General features: G+C 37.8%; 2 protein-coding genes across 2 annotated transcripts; one reads left to right on the top strand and one right to left on the bottom strand.

Moving 5' to 3' along the window:
- Positions 1 to 3,797: 3,797 nt before the first annotated feature.
- On the bottom strand, positions 3,798 to 7,245 carry LOC145989350 (uncharacterized). Its single transcript, XM_083124683.1, has 3 exons — positions 6,889 to 7,245; positions 5,311 to 5,579; positions 3,798 to 4,022 (listed from the first exon to the last, which is right to left on the bottom strand). The coding sequence occupies exons 1-2, from the start codon at positions 7,226 to 7,228 to the stop codon at positions 5,332 to 5,334; spliced, it is 588 nt and encodes a 195-aa protein (XP_082980809.1). The 5' UTR covers positions 7,229 to 7,245; the 3' UTR covers positions 3,798 to 4,022; positions 5,311 to 5,331.
- Positions 7,246 to 14,939: 7,694 nt separating this feature from the next.
- Positions 14,940 to 17,401, top strand: LOC145989349 (uncharacterized). The gene is made up of 3 exons (XM_083124681.1): positions 14,940 to 15,171; positions 16,087 to 16,368; positions 17,126 to 17,401. Exons 1-2 carry the CDS (start codon positions 14,958 to 14,960, stop codon positions 16,350 to 16,352), a joined length of 480 nt encoding a protein of 159 aa, XP_082980807.1. The 5' UTR covers positions 14,940 to 14,957; the 3' UTR covers positions 16,353 to 16,368; positions 17,126 to 17,401.
- Positions 17,402 to 17,839: the final 438 nt, after the last annotated feature.

The raw sequence follows: 17,839 nt of genomic DNA, 5'->3' as shown, positions 1-17,839 counted from the left end.
CCCATTACATTTATGATTGCTCTCGACTGCTTTCGAACTATTGACGGGGTTAAAAAGGGTGACCTTCACTGAAGTCACCCAAAGCTCAACCTCACTTTCGCTTGTATACCCCTGTAAAGTGCACTCCTGCAGGCAACAAAGCTCTCGCGTCTGGTTGGTTGTGTGGTTGATTTGGTGTTATGAGTCCACTTTATGCACAGTAAGACTAATTGGGACTGGACCTACAGTTTAAAGTTGGATCCGAACCACTATGTGCCTCCACCGAGTTTCGAACCGGGACCCCTTGATTACAAAGCGACGACGGATCTCGCGTCTGGATTTGAAGTCAGTATAATCTTCTTTAGATTTGATTTTGTTTATTTTGCTTCGCTTTTCTGGCACATTTGGATAATCGCGAAGATGAAGATGAGTGATCATATGACGAAATTGATGAAGGGACACTCACAAAGAAATTCTCAGGCCTAGACTCGAATCCGGGAACCATGGCGTCGTAGCGTGCTGTGCTAACCACTACGCCACGTAGGTCGGCAGTGTAATCTTCTGTATGGCTGTTTTGCCCTATGCGCTGAGGAGATTTTAGTACTCAGAGACACTCATTGATTTTAGTTATGGTAAGGGTCTTGACTCTGTATAATGTGAAGCATCCAAAATTGTAATTTTATCATTCATTCACTCAAATGTTTGCAGCGTACAAATCAGCACACCAAAAGTTCAATATGTTACTATTGATCTTATGAAGTTACAACTCACTTACTTTAATATGAAATGAATTATTAACAATTTAATTTTTTGTGGCAAATATTAAAAGTGGTCCCTCCTCAGAGGCCAATGTAACGTGAAGTAAATTATCTTTTCAGTAATACAAAAAAAGAAACCTGCGGTATTTAATTTAATTGCATTGAAAATGTAAGTGCTTGTTGTGCATTATGATGAGTGAAAACAATGTGCAAGATTCTTTCCATTATGGACAATTAAATTAACACATGCCAGAGTAAAACATATAAGTGATCTTACTTCATTTTACATCATGTAAACTGAACATTTGTCTACGTGACAAATGTAAAATCCGTTTCCTATTTGGTGTATTTCTCATGTGGCCAGTGTAGACAAATCAAACACTGGACCTATTGCTCCTCAGACACACTATTTGTCAACACATTTAGGCAAACTAAACAACAAAAGAATCGTTTTTGTTTGAAGTGGTTTCTGGAGTTTTTCTTGTAGTTCCATTTCTCGTTATATTCATCTTATTGGTTTCATTTCTGTCGGGCAATCTCTTTCTTTGACGAATAGATTCTCTCGGGCTATCGACCACATGTCACTCTCATGTATACTAAGCTTGGAAACGGTTCTAGAACTCAGATAACGTTCTCGAGTCAGAGCCGGAAGGGTGAAGCGACTCTTAATTTCCAAGCTAGCTACCACCAGTGATGTGCCGTAGACTATACGTTTACGTCTACATGCGTTGTCTACACGTAATCTACGCGTAGATTACATTAGGTTGTAGTTTACATAGACTACGTAGACAATCTAAAGCGCATTAAAATTAATTTTCAAGGGTTTCTCGAAACGAAAGTGACATTTTCAACTATATTGGTTCCTAACGAAATGAAAAGAATCCTATTTACAAGAAAATTTATCTTCTCTTCTATCATCAACTATGGAAGAAGATAAATAGCAAAAAACAACAACAGATGGAAGTCGTGACGCAAGAGTGGTCTTTTCCCCATAAAACACTAGAATATTTCCTGTGTTAGGTTTCTTCCTAGGTGAGAAATTGTTCGAATTTGGAAGAAAGACTATGAAAAGTTCTTTTCACACATCAGCAACTGATACGCAGTATAATTTTCTTTTAATTCCACGGCGCCCTTTGTTATCACCTTTCGCCATGTTGTTTACATAGATTACCTAATCTATGTGTATAAAATAGTCTACGTGTAGAATGTAGACTATCTTGTTTACGCGTAGACCCACATCACCTTTCGTTAGGATTTTGACTGCGATGACAGAAAACGCTTTCGTGACAGTGGTGGTGATGGATCGAACTGTCTAACCAGGAAGCGCGTTGCTACCCGCCTTGCTTCCCGCCTTCTAATTTGTAGGTTGACGGACGGGCACCACGGAAAATTTAGTTTGCGCAGCAACTTTCGTGAACAAATACATTGAAGTGGAAGCATTCATGATTAATTTGAATTTTTCTGAAATGAATCAATACTTACCATATTGATTTAATGATTTTGGGCATAGAAAACTAAAATCTTCCATTAGATGCAGTAGTTGTCAGCTAATTTAAACCAAGTTTTATATTTGTCAACAAACATATACTCTGTCCCGGATATATCTCTGGAGCAAGGGAACTAAAACAAGTCTGCGCAAGTACTGACGCGAGCCGGCTCCACCAATGAACACGTAAGAGGGAACAGGATTGCGTGGAGGGGGAAGCAACTGCAGTTACCAGCCTTCGCATCAGCGTGTACTGCTTCGCTCTGCCCACTCGATTTCCCCCCTTTTCTGCCGCTATGCCTTGCTCCACACATTCCGGGGATAGAGTATAGACATAATCGAATCGATACTCTTTATGATAATGCCATCATTTATTTATTAGTATTAAATTTCAAGGATTAACGTATAAAGTTTTTTTTTTAAAAAAAATGGAAATTAGAAAGACATTTACGAGTAAAATTGTTGGTATCGAGACATGGACTTTTAAAAAACTAATATACCCGGCCGCAAGGTGAAGAAGATTGAGAACAACTTAGTTAGAAATGTAAATATTCTGGTATAAATGTTTACCTATTTAAGTATTCTCGTGCATTTAACCATTGTAATTTATTTCATGTGTGCGTATGTGCGTGTATGCGATAGTGTTGAACTCCGTGCCGGAATGGTCAATGAAGCACGCTATGACGCAACGGCGGTTCTGGGTTCGAGTTTCGGATAAGGCATGGATGCTTGTGTGGTTCATGATGTAAACCAAGTAGCAATGGAAGAAAGATCAGAAGTAAGTAATAAGTGGAATGAAACTGAAAAAGGAGAAAGCCAGTGTAATAGTTACTATGGTTGTGTTACTAGTATGTATATAAGAGACATGTTGGCGGTCATCTGAATGCCAAGAGGGCCGGGTTCGATTCCCGGAATGAGTGACTTCAGGTGAGAATTTTTCCCTGCATGGAGCTGATCTGGGGTTCACCAAGCCTCTAATAAAGGATATCTGCAGGCAACCTGAGGGGCTTAAGGAGTCCTGAGTGTGGTACTGATCACATCACCTCAGCCAATGTTCTGGATCGTGAATAATTTGGGCAAAGTTACTTTCTAAAAGGAAGTTATTTACGGTTTCAGCCAGGAAGATATTTTTGCACATCAGGACTAACCTGCCAATCAGCCTGCTTCACACCACGCCTAGCCCTTAATTGAATGCAAGAATGTACCTGTTTGGGGAAAATAGAGCAATCTGGTGAAGTTCGGTTAAGTCGAGGCTTCTTTCATGAGAAATGAATAAGCGGGATAACTGCATAGGCTATGTATAGATAGTCCTGCATGCATTAAATGCACGTACGTAGGGCCGCGAGTTTGACATGGCTGTAAAAGTAACTGTTGAAACGTTACTTCTATTGAAAAAGTAACTCTGTTACAGTTACATTTAAAAGTAACTAGTTACATTTACATGAGTTACGTGTAACTGAGTTACTTTCCAAACATTGACTTTACCTTATATGCGCGCACACACACACACATATTTAAAAACAAATATGTTACAAAACTAACTTTATTGTATTCACACAACAAAATTACATTACACATAATACAACATATTGTTTATATTTAACAAGCATTACATAAACAGCCATGCTAGGCATATTTAAATTAAAATTTATTCACAGAATACCAAGATCTATAGGAACAAGAATCGAGAAAAAGCCAAAAATTAATTTGTTCTTAACTCTGGATGGATCGAAGAAATTAAGTTAACATGTGAAGCAGCTACGAAGTACGCTGTGAGTTCGTTGAGGTAGTAAATTAATCTGCAAAAAACAATTAAAAATATATGTGTTACATGGATGTACACGATTCATACAATAATCTCAAAATAATACACCAATAATATTTTTTAAGTAGTATTACTACCATATCACAATTACAATGAAAAGAATAAAAATGATAGACGCACCATCTAGCGCACTATTTTTCTATACATCTAGTTATTTGTTACATTATTTCTGTGTATAAATATTTGCAATATTCTTATTTTACGCCCCTTTAGTTCCTCTTTAGGCTAATAACGACGGTGAGGATGGACGATTATTAGATGAGACCGATGAAGTGGTAGTAACAAAGAAATGCATATGCTTAGGGCAATATTCGATGGCGAATCCTTGAGCCCAACCTACCGCACAATTCATATAATTGGAACAATTCCAATTTATTTTTTCAAAATCATACATATTGATATTTGGAAGATTGAGTATAATTTCATTTATTTTTAATAAAAGCCAAACATTATAATTAATTACAAAAACAAGTATAAATTATAATCTATATATTGGCCTCCACTATAATATTGCTGAATTATTAAAACTAATTTTTATTCCCTTTTGGACCTTTTCATGAACACTTCTGCTTTTGAATGTTTTAAGTGCCATCTGTTGAGGTACTTCTTGAACTAATGTTAGTCTGGTGAAGTACGGTTTTCGAATTTATTTATTACTAGTTTTACATGTCTGTGTATGTGTGTGTTCTCCTCACAAGTTCCAAGTCCGTCTTATGTTCAGTTTGAAGTGGAGTCCGTACAACTTTGCAATGTGTGTCCACCGGGGATCGAACACGGGATCCCTTGATTACAAGGCGAAAGCGAAAACACACGGTACACATACGCTCGAAAACACAATTCCATGTAAAAGACACACAGGCCCATGTTACAACGTTCACAGTGCGAATCACGAGAGAAAGTGAAAGTGCGTCGCACAAGTGCCTAGGATTAAACATAGCAGTAACGATGGCTAGAAACAACAAAGGATAGGCGGTGTGAGCCAATAACAAACATGATCTACTTGTTTTAGTAGCTGAATGATGCGAAAGAAATAGGTACGAAGTTAAACTAACGGAACAAGCATACTTGAGATCGGCTTGTTTATTTGGTATTTTTATATCTAAACTAAATCGAGAAATAGATTGTTATGGCAAAAATTGCAACAGCTGGTAATCCCAAATGATAATAATAATCAGGAAATAGGCGTTAAACATTTGGTATTAAGCAGAAAATATCTGACACCTCGTGTGGAAAGAGTTGTCATATTACGATTCATACTATACCTAGAAGAAGTGGATTGCCATCTAGTATGCAGGGTGGTTCACGAAACCATTGTCAATTTTTCCATAACTCTGAAACTGCGTGTAGCCCTGGTTCTTCTGGTTGAATATTTTAGCCAGTCCCGTGATGGCTGCCAAAACCAAGGAGATCTTTCCGACCAGGAGGGCCTTGAAGGCCAGGAACTTGGCGGCGATGACCCCGAGGGTGATGAGGAGAGCGTAGAAGCCTCCAGCAGCCAGGATGGGCAGGATGAACCTTTCCTTGTGGCCACCTGCAATTAGAACATAATAAAGCATAATAGAACTGTAGTCTTTCAAACTTTGATAATTACCATGACTCTTAAAGTATGTGTGTATATGTGTGTGTGTGCATGTACATACACACACACACATCGTATCATCGTATAGTGGCGGCGATACGGACATTGATGTGGATATGAATGTAATATTGATTCACTTCTCAATGATTAGAGACAATAATTAGTTCTTTTTTATACATTTTTCTGAATTCGAAGAGATGGCGCTGTAATAAAGTTAGATATAAGATCACTTATATTTTGTCTGTAGAGAAAAAATATTAGCGCATAAACAATACTAAAAGTTATTTTAATTTGATTCTGAATTTGCTTTAGATTGTAGCTTGATGGAAAATTATATACAAGTATATATATATATATATATATATATATATATATATATTAAAAATCATTTCTCGAAAAATGTAACTGAATTAGGCCTAATATTTTTGGAAAGAATGAGAGGTTAATTATATAGAGCTTAATATAAAGTATTTTATAAAATATTTTAATCAATGGTGTATCAAGCGAGAGTTCATTTTTCAACCTGTGCTTAAGCATTTCTAAAAACAAAAGATAGTTGGAACTGCGTTTACTGTGTAACTGAGATGTACTATGCAGGTACTAATTAGAACATTCCAGTGCTATATAAACAGTTCACTAACTATATACTATTTTAACAGTGATATATTTACAGGGCGTCCCAAATAAAAGTATACTCAACCCGAATGCATGCCTTCGATCTCGGTATACTTTTATTTGGGAACCCTGTACATCGTTATATATTTTTTCCAGTAATATTTGTGGTCTCTGTATTTCCTTAACAGCGCAACCAAGATGACAGATTTCCCATCAAATTAATATCCTATTGGTATTTCACTCGACAAAATGTAATTTAGGTTCCTTTTTTTATGTAGTGGAAGGTCACTGACAAATGCTTCTGAGATAAAATGGTTGATACAGTTTGGTAACAAAGGGGGTATTTTTATCTGCAGAATTGCTTATTAGTACAGAAAAAACACAAAATGTATGGGAAAATGGTAACGAATAGTCAACTCCCACCCATCATAAGATTCACTGGACCCACAGTTTCGTCCACTGTAGTTGTCAAATATAGTGTGACAACAAAAAATATAACCGAAAGTATTATCAAAATTTTGGGCACATATTTTGAGTCACCCTGTACATGACGTATAAAGCGATATTGTAGTTTTTGGGGTCTAAAAATGCAAGTTCAGAAAGAGCCGGTGCCTACGAGTGAGTGCACAAGAAGAATGTTTCTTACGTGATTCGTCAACCTTCAAGGCCACATTCCGGACAAGCTTTGGCAAGATGTCCGACAAGAAAGGACCCCAGTTATGTTCCTTCAAGGCCCTGGATGCAGCATCCTTTGTGCTCTCGTCGCCGGAGTATTCTAGCCGAACACCCTCCATCAGCGAAATGGATTTCTTCTTCATCAGTTTGGACAAATTATTGAGAACTTTGGTGGTTACGCATCCGAAATCTCCTTCCTGCAGACACTGCGCCATCTGCCTTCCCGCGCTTTCGTCCTCCGTTCTTTGTTGTCCGCACACTACGCCGATCCACACCGCTAACAGAAATGCCAAGATTTTTGTGGATCCCATTGTGTTTGCCTTGGTAAACTGCAAGTGAATGATGCCGTAAGAGTATGTCGTTATGCTTTTATACGTCCAAAGCCTTGCTTTCTATTTCCGTCAGTCGCGTGAACGACTATCAGAGCTAAAGCGAGTATATTACTCTAATATATGCCACTGTCTGTCTGGCGACCGCATTCGTGCATTAAAGTTGGGCAAATGGAACGTTCTTGCATTCATATATTTAACTTCATATCTGGTTTTCTGACAACTTATTTAATCCGCTTACTAATTTCTGTGTTACAGAATATTTTATGTCATATTGGAATTGTTCTTATGATGGTCACTGACATGGAGGGACAAACCTTTCAGCCAGTGGCGGCGATTAGAGGGGGCGTGGAGGCAAGTCCCCCACACTTTTTGCCACTTTGCCACCAATTTTGCCCTCCGCCCCCAGTTTTGGAACCCAATCGCCGCCACTGACCTCAGCACACCCTCTGATTGGTGGGGACAAAGGCCTTGATGAATGTTCCATCTCACTCTTTACAAACACTGTATTGGTGAGTACAAAACAGTGGCGTATTTAGGGTGGACCTAGGCTCGACGAAAATCCAATTCCTGTATATCTACATATGTAATTTTAGGCATAATGCAGAAATGGAACTCTATTTACTACAAATAAATGAAAACCGACTATAAACAAATTCCACGGATCTTCTTCAACTGAAACTTAAACTACACCCACGCTTGCAAATTTAATAATATATTTGCAAATATTGGATAGCATAAGAATTACTGTTGGTCCATTATATTGAACATCTGCAGACTTACGAAAATATCCTATCCTGAAATGTTACACTTTGTCCAGCTGGTGCAATAGTTTTAAGCACCTTCCACATTGTTATTGACACAAAGTTTAGCGGCAAAATTAAATTTTGCTCAACATAAAGCAAGATCAAATAATGTAAGCATGTATCAATAATTTTAACAGCACTAACGATAATTAGTTTTGTTGATATATTAAATGGAGCAACTCGTGTGGCCGTACAGGCTAGCTCTTTCCCCCCTGGGCCGCTTGGTTGAAGCCGAACAATAGGCGGTTGGGGGCCAAGCCGTCCAGGGTTCGATGCCCGGCTGTACCTGCACGGTGCACATAAACAATTAGAAAAATACTATTGAGATTGGGAAAAAGGATGGGTTTGCATATGAAATTATAGTGATTTGATTGATGGACTGTGATATATGAATATGTATTATGTTGAGAATCTCTACATGATATGATAATTGCAAGTCCACACCTTAATTTCAATTCCGGTCACACTTACACTGATATCCTGGCGTTGTGTATTGATGTCTCCATTGTCTGTCATTAGGGAGCCTGGTTGTCCCAACTGTCCGTGGTGTCAATCACACTGCCCTCCGGTGACGATTCCTACATATATATCAGGCCGCCGAAGCACACGTCACAGTTCACATCTGTCTTCTGTACACTGACCAGTTACATGTATAATAGTTTATCTTGTGACGAAAACTATCCCGTTCATCGTAAATCAAGGGTTAAATGCTATGCTCTCAGCATTGACGGACACTGGATGTTCAGTATAACCATTTTTACACGAACTCTCAGCGCAACCTCTCGACAAAGACTTGTTAAGGCAAATCCTCAACACTTTTATCGCAGCTTCTCGAAACACAGATCCTCCGGCACAAGTTCTAGACACACACTTGTCACTTGAATTCTCAACACAGACTTCACTTGCATTCTCAACACCGATGTCCTCTGTCTACAGTGTTGCCAACAGTACGAGAGAGAAACGGGCTAAATCGTACCTAAAATGGAGCTAAAATTCACATCCAAGGGGCTAGATTTACAAAGGTGCGGCTGCGTACTGAAAAAAAATCTGGTTCTTAATTCTTGGGTATTTTTTGGTGCAAAATTTCTGAAACCGAAGCACGCACGAACTAGTCTCTGGTCGAGCCTCACTGTTACGAACGATTCGTCGATTCCGCACCACATTTCTGTGAACTTTCAACGACCAGATGCAATGCAACTGAACAAAGATTGGCATTTCCTGGAATCGACGCTATCCGTAATTCGCCTCGGGCTGCACAGCATGCCAAAACAAGGGGATGTGAGAATGTGCACTTGCTACCTGCTCCCCAGGAGGGGTCGCAGGACGAGCTTGCAGGTGCAGAGGAGGGTCGGTTATGTGAATTCTTCCTTGCGTGTTGCAATGGTTCTTATTAAGCTGAAAATATGAGTTTACTTTACTGAAAATACCAAAAAACATTTCATTACTGAAAGGGCTAGATTTGTAGCAAGATTTCTCTCTGTAGGGCTAAAAAGCCCCTTGGGGCTTTTGCTGAATTTTGGGGCTGAGTACGTACTCAAAAGGGCCAGTATTGACCCCAAAAGAGCCAAGTTGGCAACACTGTCTGTCTAGCTTATAGACGCACACTGAACCGCCAAAATTCACCGTTGGGTTAGGGGTTTTTGTCCATGTCCACTTTCTATTGGCTGACGTGGAGGAGGGGGTTGGTTGCAGGGAAGAATGGAAATATTTCATGTTGGGGAGACAAAGGGTCTTCTGGGAGAGAAAGCGTAAATATAGCCGTCGCCTTTGTGGGCAAGGCAAATGACCTTTGCTTGGCTTCTCTGAAACTGACGGGGATTTGGAAACGTGCTGAATGTTCGATAATAATAATAATAAATGTAGAAGAAAAATTATATAACTATGTATATATTGATAATAGTGTGCACGTATGGAAATACGGGTACAGCAACTCATCCCCTTGCTCCCCATTCGCAGGCCCATGCACCTCTGGACAAACAAATATCAATATGACTATTGTTCTGCACAATTATCATATTTGTTCATGTCATTAACATTGTCATTATATTGCTACTTGTCTTTCCTTCCCCCCTTTGATTTCTATTCTTATTTTTGTTTCCCTTTCTTGGCATTTTCTCTATTTAAGATTTCATTTATCACTCCCTTTGATTTGACTGATTGACTGCTTTAGTTTATTTTATTTCCCTTTTCTGACACTTTTGGCTAATCGTGAAGATGAGATAATGAAGGGACAATCACAAACACATGAAGAAAGCACACAACTCGAGCCCCACGGAGTATTATACTGGTTGGAAGTCAAGTCGCCAGAGCCTCGCTATTCTGCAAAGTGCAGTCCAGGATGTACTACAGGGAAGGGAGGTTGACATTTTGGTGGCTTCGGGAAGTGTCACCCCTTACACCCCTCACTCCCTGTGAGAGCGGCGGTGCGCGTGTAACAATGTATGTTTTATTCTTTTTTTCGCTGTTTTTCTCTTCTCTTCTCTGTTCTACACTGCTCTTAAACACCCAAATGACGCTCGGAACTTAGCAGCGAAATAATTCTATTCTACTTTTGCATGAAGTGAAAGTTCTTTATTTAAGTTTTGATTCCATGACAAAGTTTAAAGACAATAGCAGCCGCAGGATAGTACATAAGTATTTTATTTTCATCGTAACAGTTGATATTTGTGTGGATTCCCTTCACAACTGAACTTTTCTTGCATTAAAAGTTTGTTTTTTATATGTGATTTAACTCAAGAGTTCAAAATATTTTTCTTCAGATGTAAGCGTTGTTCTTTCGTTCGAGTTGAGACACGAACTTATCAACAGTTGTCGAAGTTCGAGATTAGAAGCTCTGAACCAGTAAAAGAAAACTAATGCCCTTCTTGCATCGTTGGCGCCGATTTCACATAAAGATCCGCGGTGGTCAAGCAGGAGACCCGGGGTGGACGATCTAAGGTCGGAATTTCTCCTGCCTTGTCCCCGCATAAAGCGGCTCTGGGGCTCACCTAGCCTCAAATCAATGGGTAACTGGGGTCTGGGGGATAAAGGCGACCAGAGCGTGGCGCTGATCACATCACCTCCAAAATGGCCTAAATGTACCGGTTTTACATACACAGGGGACTTTACATTTATTTTTAATATCCCAAATACGTCGAGTCTCATTGCCCCTGTTGTTTGGCTTACTACGTAGATAGGACGATTTGTGTGTATTCGCGGACTGGTTAGTACATCGGGCTATGATACCGGAGGTCCTGGGTTCGAATCCAGGCCTACGCATGTGTGTTCTTTGTGAATGCCCCTTCATCAATTTCATCATATCATCCTCATCGTCACGATTAGCCAAAAGTGGTAGAAAAGCTACGCTAAATAAAAATATTTAAATGTAACTTAGATTTGAACCTTAATCTTCCTAATTATTGTTAATCCTAAGATTCCAGTTGGAACAGACTTGGTTAGCTTGTCTGGGTGTAAAGTGGATTTCAACATACATATTTGCCTATTTGGATTACGGCATTAATTAATATCCCCTTTATCTATCACTATTATCTTTACTATCCTGTGTTGATGATCTACTACTTTTATAATTGTAATTGTATCTACTTGTGTACTATTTTATAATGTAAGTGCATACTAATTGTATACATGGTTCAAGTGGATGATAATAAATAAACCAATCGTTCACTTTAATGCCTTCTCTTTCTCTCATCTATGCAGGTATTTCTTTCTCTGTTGGTGTTTCTACACATCTCTTTTTTCTTTTCTCTCCTTTTCGCTTTTCTTCCCTTTCTTATTCCTTTCTCTTTCATTTCCTATCCCTCCCTCTCTCTATATCTCTCCTCACATACGTATCTCTCTTCTCCCCTCTCTCTCTCTCTGTGGGTGTGCCTAAATCTCTCTCTTCCTCTCTCCCTCCCTTTCTCTCTCTCTCTCTCTCTCTGTAAATATTGCTCAGTCTACTCACCCCTTCCGTAACTATCAGTTGTACACGTGTCTTTGCATACAAGTATGTATTACGATAAAAAAGTATCTCTCAAACTATTAACTATCAATATTCAGTACTACCAACTGTGCCCATGCTGTAGAAAGCAAGTTTCACGACCGACACGTGCTCAGTTACATTGCCATTATCTACGACGGCAACGCGCATTTCATTCTATGCATTGTTATAAAATATGCATGATAACAATTGAAATCAGTCTTTTATAGGATGTAAATTCAAAGTTATCTCTTAATGTAAATATCATACGTAATATTACATGAAGATAAATCGGTTTGAATTATAACGTGTTGATAATATTACGATAATTACAATAATTACAAGTTCAACATTTGTTCTTGTTTTTGTACTGTGTCGAAAAATTTCACTACAGTCTTTTGCAAATTGATACTTTTCTGACCACTTCGTATTACAATGTATGTTCTTCTTTTGTAGAAATTAAACACACGAGTTTAATTGCAGAAAGCCAATACATTATTCTGTTATTTCACTGAAACAAAATACACTTAAGATAGCGTAAACACTATAACAATTCGAGTATACTAAAATAAAAAGTAAACGAACTTAGCAGCGTTTACTTTAACGACTTTCACACATATTCAGCAGAGAAAATATAGCACTTATTCCAGTTTGGATATCTATACTTTACACCAAAATTCAATTTTATCTATTTTACCATTTACAGAAATGATTAACATATCACAGAAATCAACTAGTTATCGAATCAACTTTGGTTTACTTTCTCTTGTACAGTGGGATCCATGAGTATTGCCTTGCAAATTGTCCATCACCATGTTCGTGCACTTTATTTGATCCAATAAGAACTTCAAGAATTAAAATGAAACCCAAAACAAGCTGTTGTCAACTTCTGCACCAGCATACATAAAAATTCATCGGTTATAAACACATAGGATGTAAGAGAAAAATCAATTAAAATAGTCATGGACAATTTGCCCGGTAATATTCACGGATCCCACTGTAGTGCATGTTGCTTCTTTCTGTATGGAACATAATCATTTTTCTTAATTTTTTCGTTCTTTTTCTCTTCAATCATGTTTGAAGTAATTAACGTTCACGTTGTAATCATACGTTTTATAGTTTTCAGACAGAAAATATAGCTGTCAATTGCAGCATTGATCCTATGCCGTGTGGTTGCACTGTTGAGAATAACCATGCCTTGTTTCAAGGATAGTAGCGTCGAAACAAACCCTCAACGAGCAACACGTTATCAAGAAAAGCTTTTTGTCTTTACGTAGTGTAAAATTATATCGGTGTTGAACCCAATGCTCTAAGTGAGGGGTGGGGATGTTATGGTCCTACTTATGAAAATGTGTATAAAGCATCTTCGCATATTATTTTATTGTCTCCACGTTGAAACTAACGTCCTCCCCACCAGCTAGGAATTTCAACTTTGAATACTAGTTATGTAGACCTCATATACCTAGGTATTAAATCATTAATCGCAAGATAATGAAACTTCTCACACAAAAGTTTGAGAAGATAAAGAATAATCCTTAGACGGAGAGGGTTTCCTTTTCCCACACATTCCTCAGTCTGTAATTGACTTTCACTAATGGGACCTTTTTAGTGGTGTTCAGTGTCACGCGCTATGATGCCGGAGGTCCCAGATTAGAACCCTAGTCAAGATGTGAATGTATTATTGTGGTTGTCCCATCAAATTCATCATTCATTCTAATCGTTGCGATTAACGCAAGAGGTAGAGGAGTGAGATAAAAATAAAGAATTCAACTTGCGGAAGTCTCTGTTTTCTCTAAATCTTTCAATCTCATCTTTTCTTTCTCTCTCTCTCTCTCTCTCTCTCTCTCTGTGCCTCTACTGTATCTACCTGTAGCTCTCTCCCAACTCCTTTCTTTTCTTTCCCTCTCGTTATTTGTGTATCTCCTTCCCTTTTTTTCTCTTTAGGTGCCTCTCTCCTCCTCTATTTGTATCTGTTTTCCCATCTCTCTTTCTGAGTCCCTCGCTCCCTTTGTCGCTCTTTTCCCCTCCCCTATCTCTCTCTCTTTCTCTCTCTCCTCTCTCTTAACTCTGTCCCTCAGTACCTCTGTCGCCTGTCTCCACAACTTTTTTCCCTCTAAAGCTCCGTAACTGTCAGCTTTATAAAATGTTTGCTAATTGTTTAAATTACACATTCATTTCTCAGTAGGAAAGAATTTGCTATATTTTACTTCGCTTTTGTGGCACTTTTGGCTAATTTGCGAAGTTAGGGATGAGTGATGATATGGATGAATGGACACTCGCAAACATCCATGCCCAGGCCGGGATTCGAACCCTGGACCCCTGGCGTCGTAGCGCGATATGCTAACCACTCCGCCACGGGGGCCGTCAGTAGGAAAGAAATTAACAAAATACATACTATCTATGTTTGTACGTAGAAGTTTGAATGTGTTTTAATCATACATTTGGTTAAACATTTCCATTTTTCCTTGAAAAAAGCATATCAATTGCAATTCAGCTTTATATAATTATAAATCTTTTTCCTGAATACACCCCTGGGATGGAAACTACTGCCAAGTTTCCTCCTTCCATAGATATATACATTAGAATGTTTTTAAATCAAATTTCTTGCCGTTTTTGAAGTTATCTTGATTCACTTATTTTCCTGCAATAAATTTCATTTTCATGGTGACAAGCAGACTGGCATTTCGTGGGTTTCCTTAATTAAATTTGTTTTAATTTTCCTCACTCTGATTGTCAACAAGCACCTACATTGTAATGTAATTAACTACAGACACGTCTGAAGTGTAATAAAGGGAAGTGGATATAAACCTATATTTAACTTTACGATTCCTTCTTCCGACTTCAACGAACACATCTTATGAATAAGAAAGGCAAACGAGCATGATATAAAAAGCTAATGCACAGACAACTTCAGCATCATTCGAACCTGTAGCAGGTACATAGAAAAATGTGTTCTCGAAGAATCATCGTCTTGCTTTGCATCCCACTTCTGGCTGTGGTCATATGCTCTGCTGCCGAAGATGCTGTAAAAGCTGATGGACAAGTAGATGAGAAAATCGTTGAGGAGGATGGGAATGTGAAGGAGCAAGATTCAAGCAACTTATCGGAAAATATTTTTTCAAGGATGGTCGACAGTTTTTACTCAGTCGTTGGTGACGCACGTAAGGCCTTCTTATGTTTTTTGTAACTGTGAACTCTATACAATTACAATCAGGAACAAAAATGTAACGTTCAACATCTACAAATTATATGCCAATACATATATTTCATATTAAATGTAAACTCTTTGCAGAACGTTACTCTTGTGTTGGTGACAAATGTCACTCCTTAGTGAAACTGATTAACGTGAGAAATCATATCGTTTCCATTGTTACGTTATTTTGTAGATAATATGTTTGATTCCCACATTCCGTCTATTTTCATTATCTTGTTAATTTCTTCTATCGCCTACTACTTTACCACAAAATATTTTGAAAACTATCGTTCATTTGCACTTATTTCAAATCATTGTTAGTTCTTCACCTTTCATATTACCAATACGTTTCGAAGCACAGAATATTATCCAATGTTTACTTTACCGTTTCGTGACCATACGTTTTCAGCATTATCTGTCTTTGTGAATAGCCAAAAGCGGCACACAAGCGAAGTAAAATAAACGAAATCAATCAATCAACATCAACTGTCTTTATCACTGGAATTCTAAAGAGACTATTGTTGTACTTTGATGAAAAACTTAAGTGGTGTTGGAAATTAATACTCGGACCTTGCTGAACATTTCGTGTTTTAGGGAACTTCTTGTCGTAATAGTATTTAAGTGTGAAGTTTTACGAGTCAGATTAGTCGACTAATTACTGAGAACAACAATCGTGAATTAGTAGACTGTAAGCAAAACTTCATAAATATACTTTCATGCTCATGCACACATTTTATTGCAATGCTCATAGGACAAACTGTACATTTGTACTGTACGGTGCCTGCAAATTTGTAACTTCTGCTAACTTAGCGTGTTAAATAGACGAGACACTAATTCCTTTCCATAACAATAAATTACCTGTATGACACATGTTCTTTCTCAGGTGGCCACAAGCAGGCGCTGATCCTACCCTTCGCAGCTGCTGCTGGCTTCTACGCCCTTCTGGTGACCTTGGGCGTTGTAGGGGCTAAGTTCATAGGTTTCGCAGCCCTCTTGGTAGGAAAGATATCGCTGGTATTGTCGGCCATCAACGGACTGGCCAAGATCTTCAGCCAGAAGCAACAAGCTCCCAGTTACGCCTATGTTGAAAGGTTTAGCCATCCTGCACACAACTTCGTGGAGGAACCAATTCACCATGTGCCGCACTAAGACTTACAAGACAAAGGTAAGATCACAATTTGAGACAGTGTTTTCTTATTTTGCTTTCAAATAAGTTAATTCTCAACATTACACGTTGTAGTGCTAACGCCTTAACTTATATTCTCTGCCAACGTACATTTGTGCTGAGCTAGATTATACACCTATAATATGATACTGTTTTTGACTTTGCAGGTAGCTATTTGAATATGCATTGTCAGTAGATTGTAAGATCACATTGAAAATATACCGAAGTTTCTCTATCTTAAATTAACAAACAACATTTGCATGCTCATTCAATTGTAAAATACTCTAATGTCATAGTATATAAAATTTGTATTGCTTTTCTTCTTAACATGTACAGTCACGGGGGAAAGAGTTACACTTCATATTTATATGAATGATGGATGCGTTCTTTTAGTGCATATTGTGTCGTTCATGCAATATCATCAGAGAAAGGAAGCATTGGTGAGGATAGCAAAATCCAAATGATATGCTAATACTAACTATTTTTAAAACATCGTCAAGAATTGTATATCTTTAGAATATATTTGTCTCAGTGCTTATCTATCTTAATGGACGTCCCTGCAGTGTGTGCAGTGAGAGATGGTGATTTCTTATACACAATTGTAGTTCATCTTTATATATGAAAACTTCACCCACTTCCGCTCTTGACTAAGAAAATATGTTCTCAAAACAATGCAGTAGCGATACTAGAAGCAATATCATAAGTCATAAATCCCCTCAATGCCATCTCTTGTAATTATTTTTACTTTTCATTGCAGGTTGGAGCATTGTTCAAAGATACGTCGAACACTTGTACAAAATATTTTACGAAATCATATTTCTAAGAGGTTATCTACATCTTGAATAATGGCTAAGCTTCTACTGTCATGGCGTAGAAGACATGTGTAATTCTTTATGTAAATAATACTTCCTAATCCTACGTTCTTATCGCTGTATTCATCTTTTGAATCGTGCTATGCATGGATGAAGATTGTACTAGCATGTATGTTTTTATCTATAAGCATTTTATCTGTGTTATTGTAAATAAATTAAATTAAATATTTAATAATTGCATTATGAATTCTCATTACAACATTGAATGAAATCTGAAAACTCTTACCTTATCTACTCTAATTTTATAAATTAGATTACTGTTCAGGATTAATTTAGTAAGTGTTGCGGAATTTGATGTTAGCTTCATTTGTAAAAGTGTCCAGATTATCTATCACCCATAAAAATGTACATTGTATAGAATTTCTATTCTTTGAAATTTACCGTTAACTCGAATCACGTCCAATTTATTACATACACTAATTAAAGTTTATTCGGAAACTAAAGGCATATTTCTTGTAGCCATACTTAGCTAAAGTTGATCAGGTCCTTCATGTGACTTCTTTGTCTTTAGTGTACTTATATAATCTCACAAATTCCATGTAAGATTTCAGGGATATTTAAAACGATTTCATCTTTCAGCTATTATAATACTTCTTCAG

This window comes from Lepisma saccharinum, chromosome 6, assembly GCF_977018435.1.
Source record: "Lepisma saccharinum chromosome 6, izLepSacc3.1, whole genome shotgun sequence".
In the NCBI taxonomy this organism is placed as follows: Eukaryota; Metazoa; Arthropoda; class Insecta; order Zygentoma; family Lepismatidae; genus Lepisma; species Lepisma saccharinum.
Note: the sequence above shows the minus strand (reverse complement) of the source record. Positions and strands in the feature narration are given on the sequence as shown.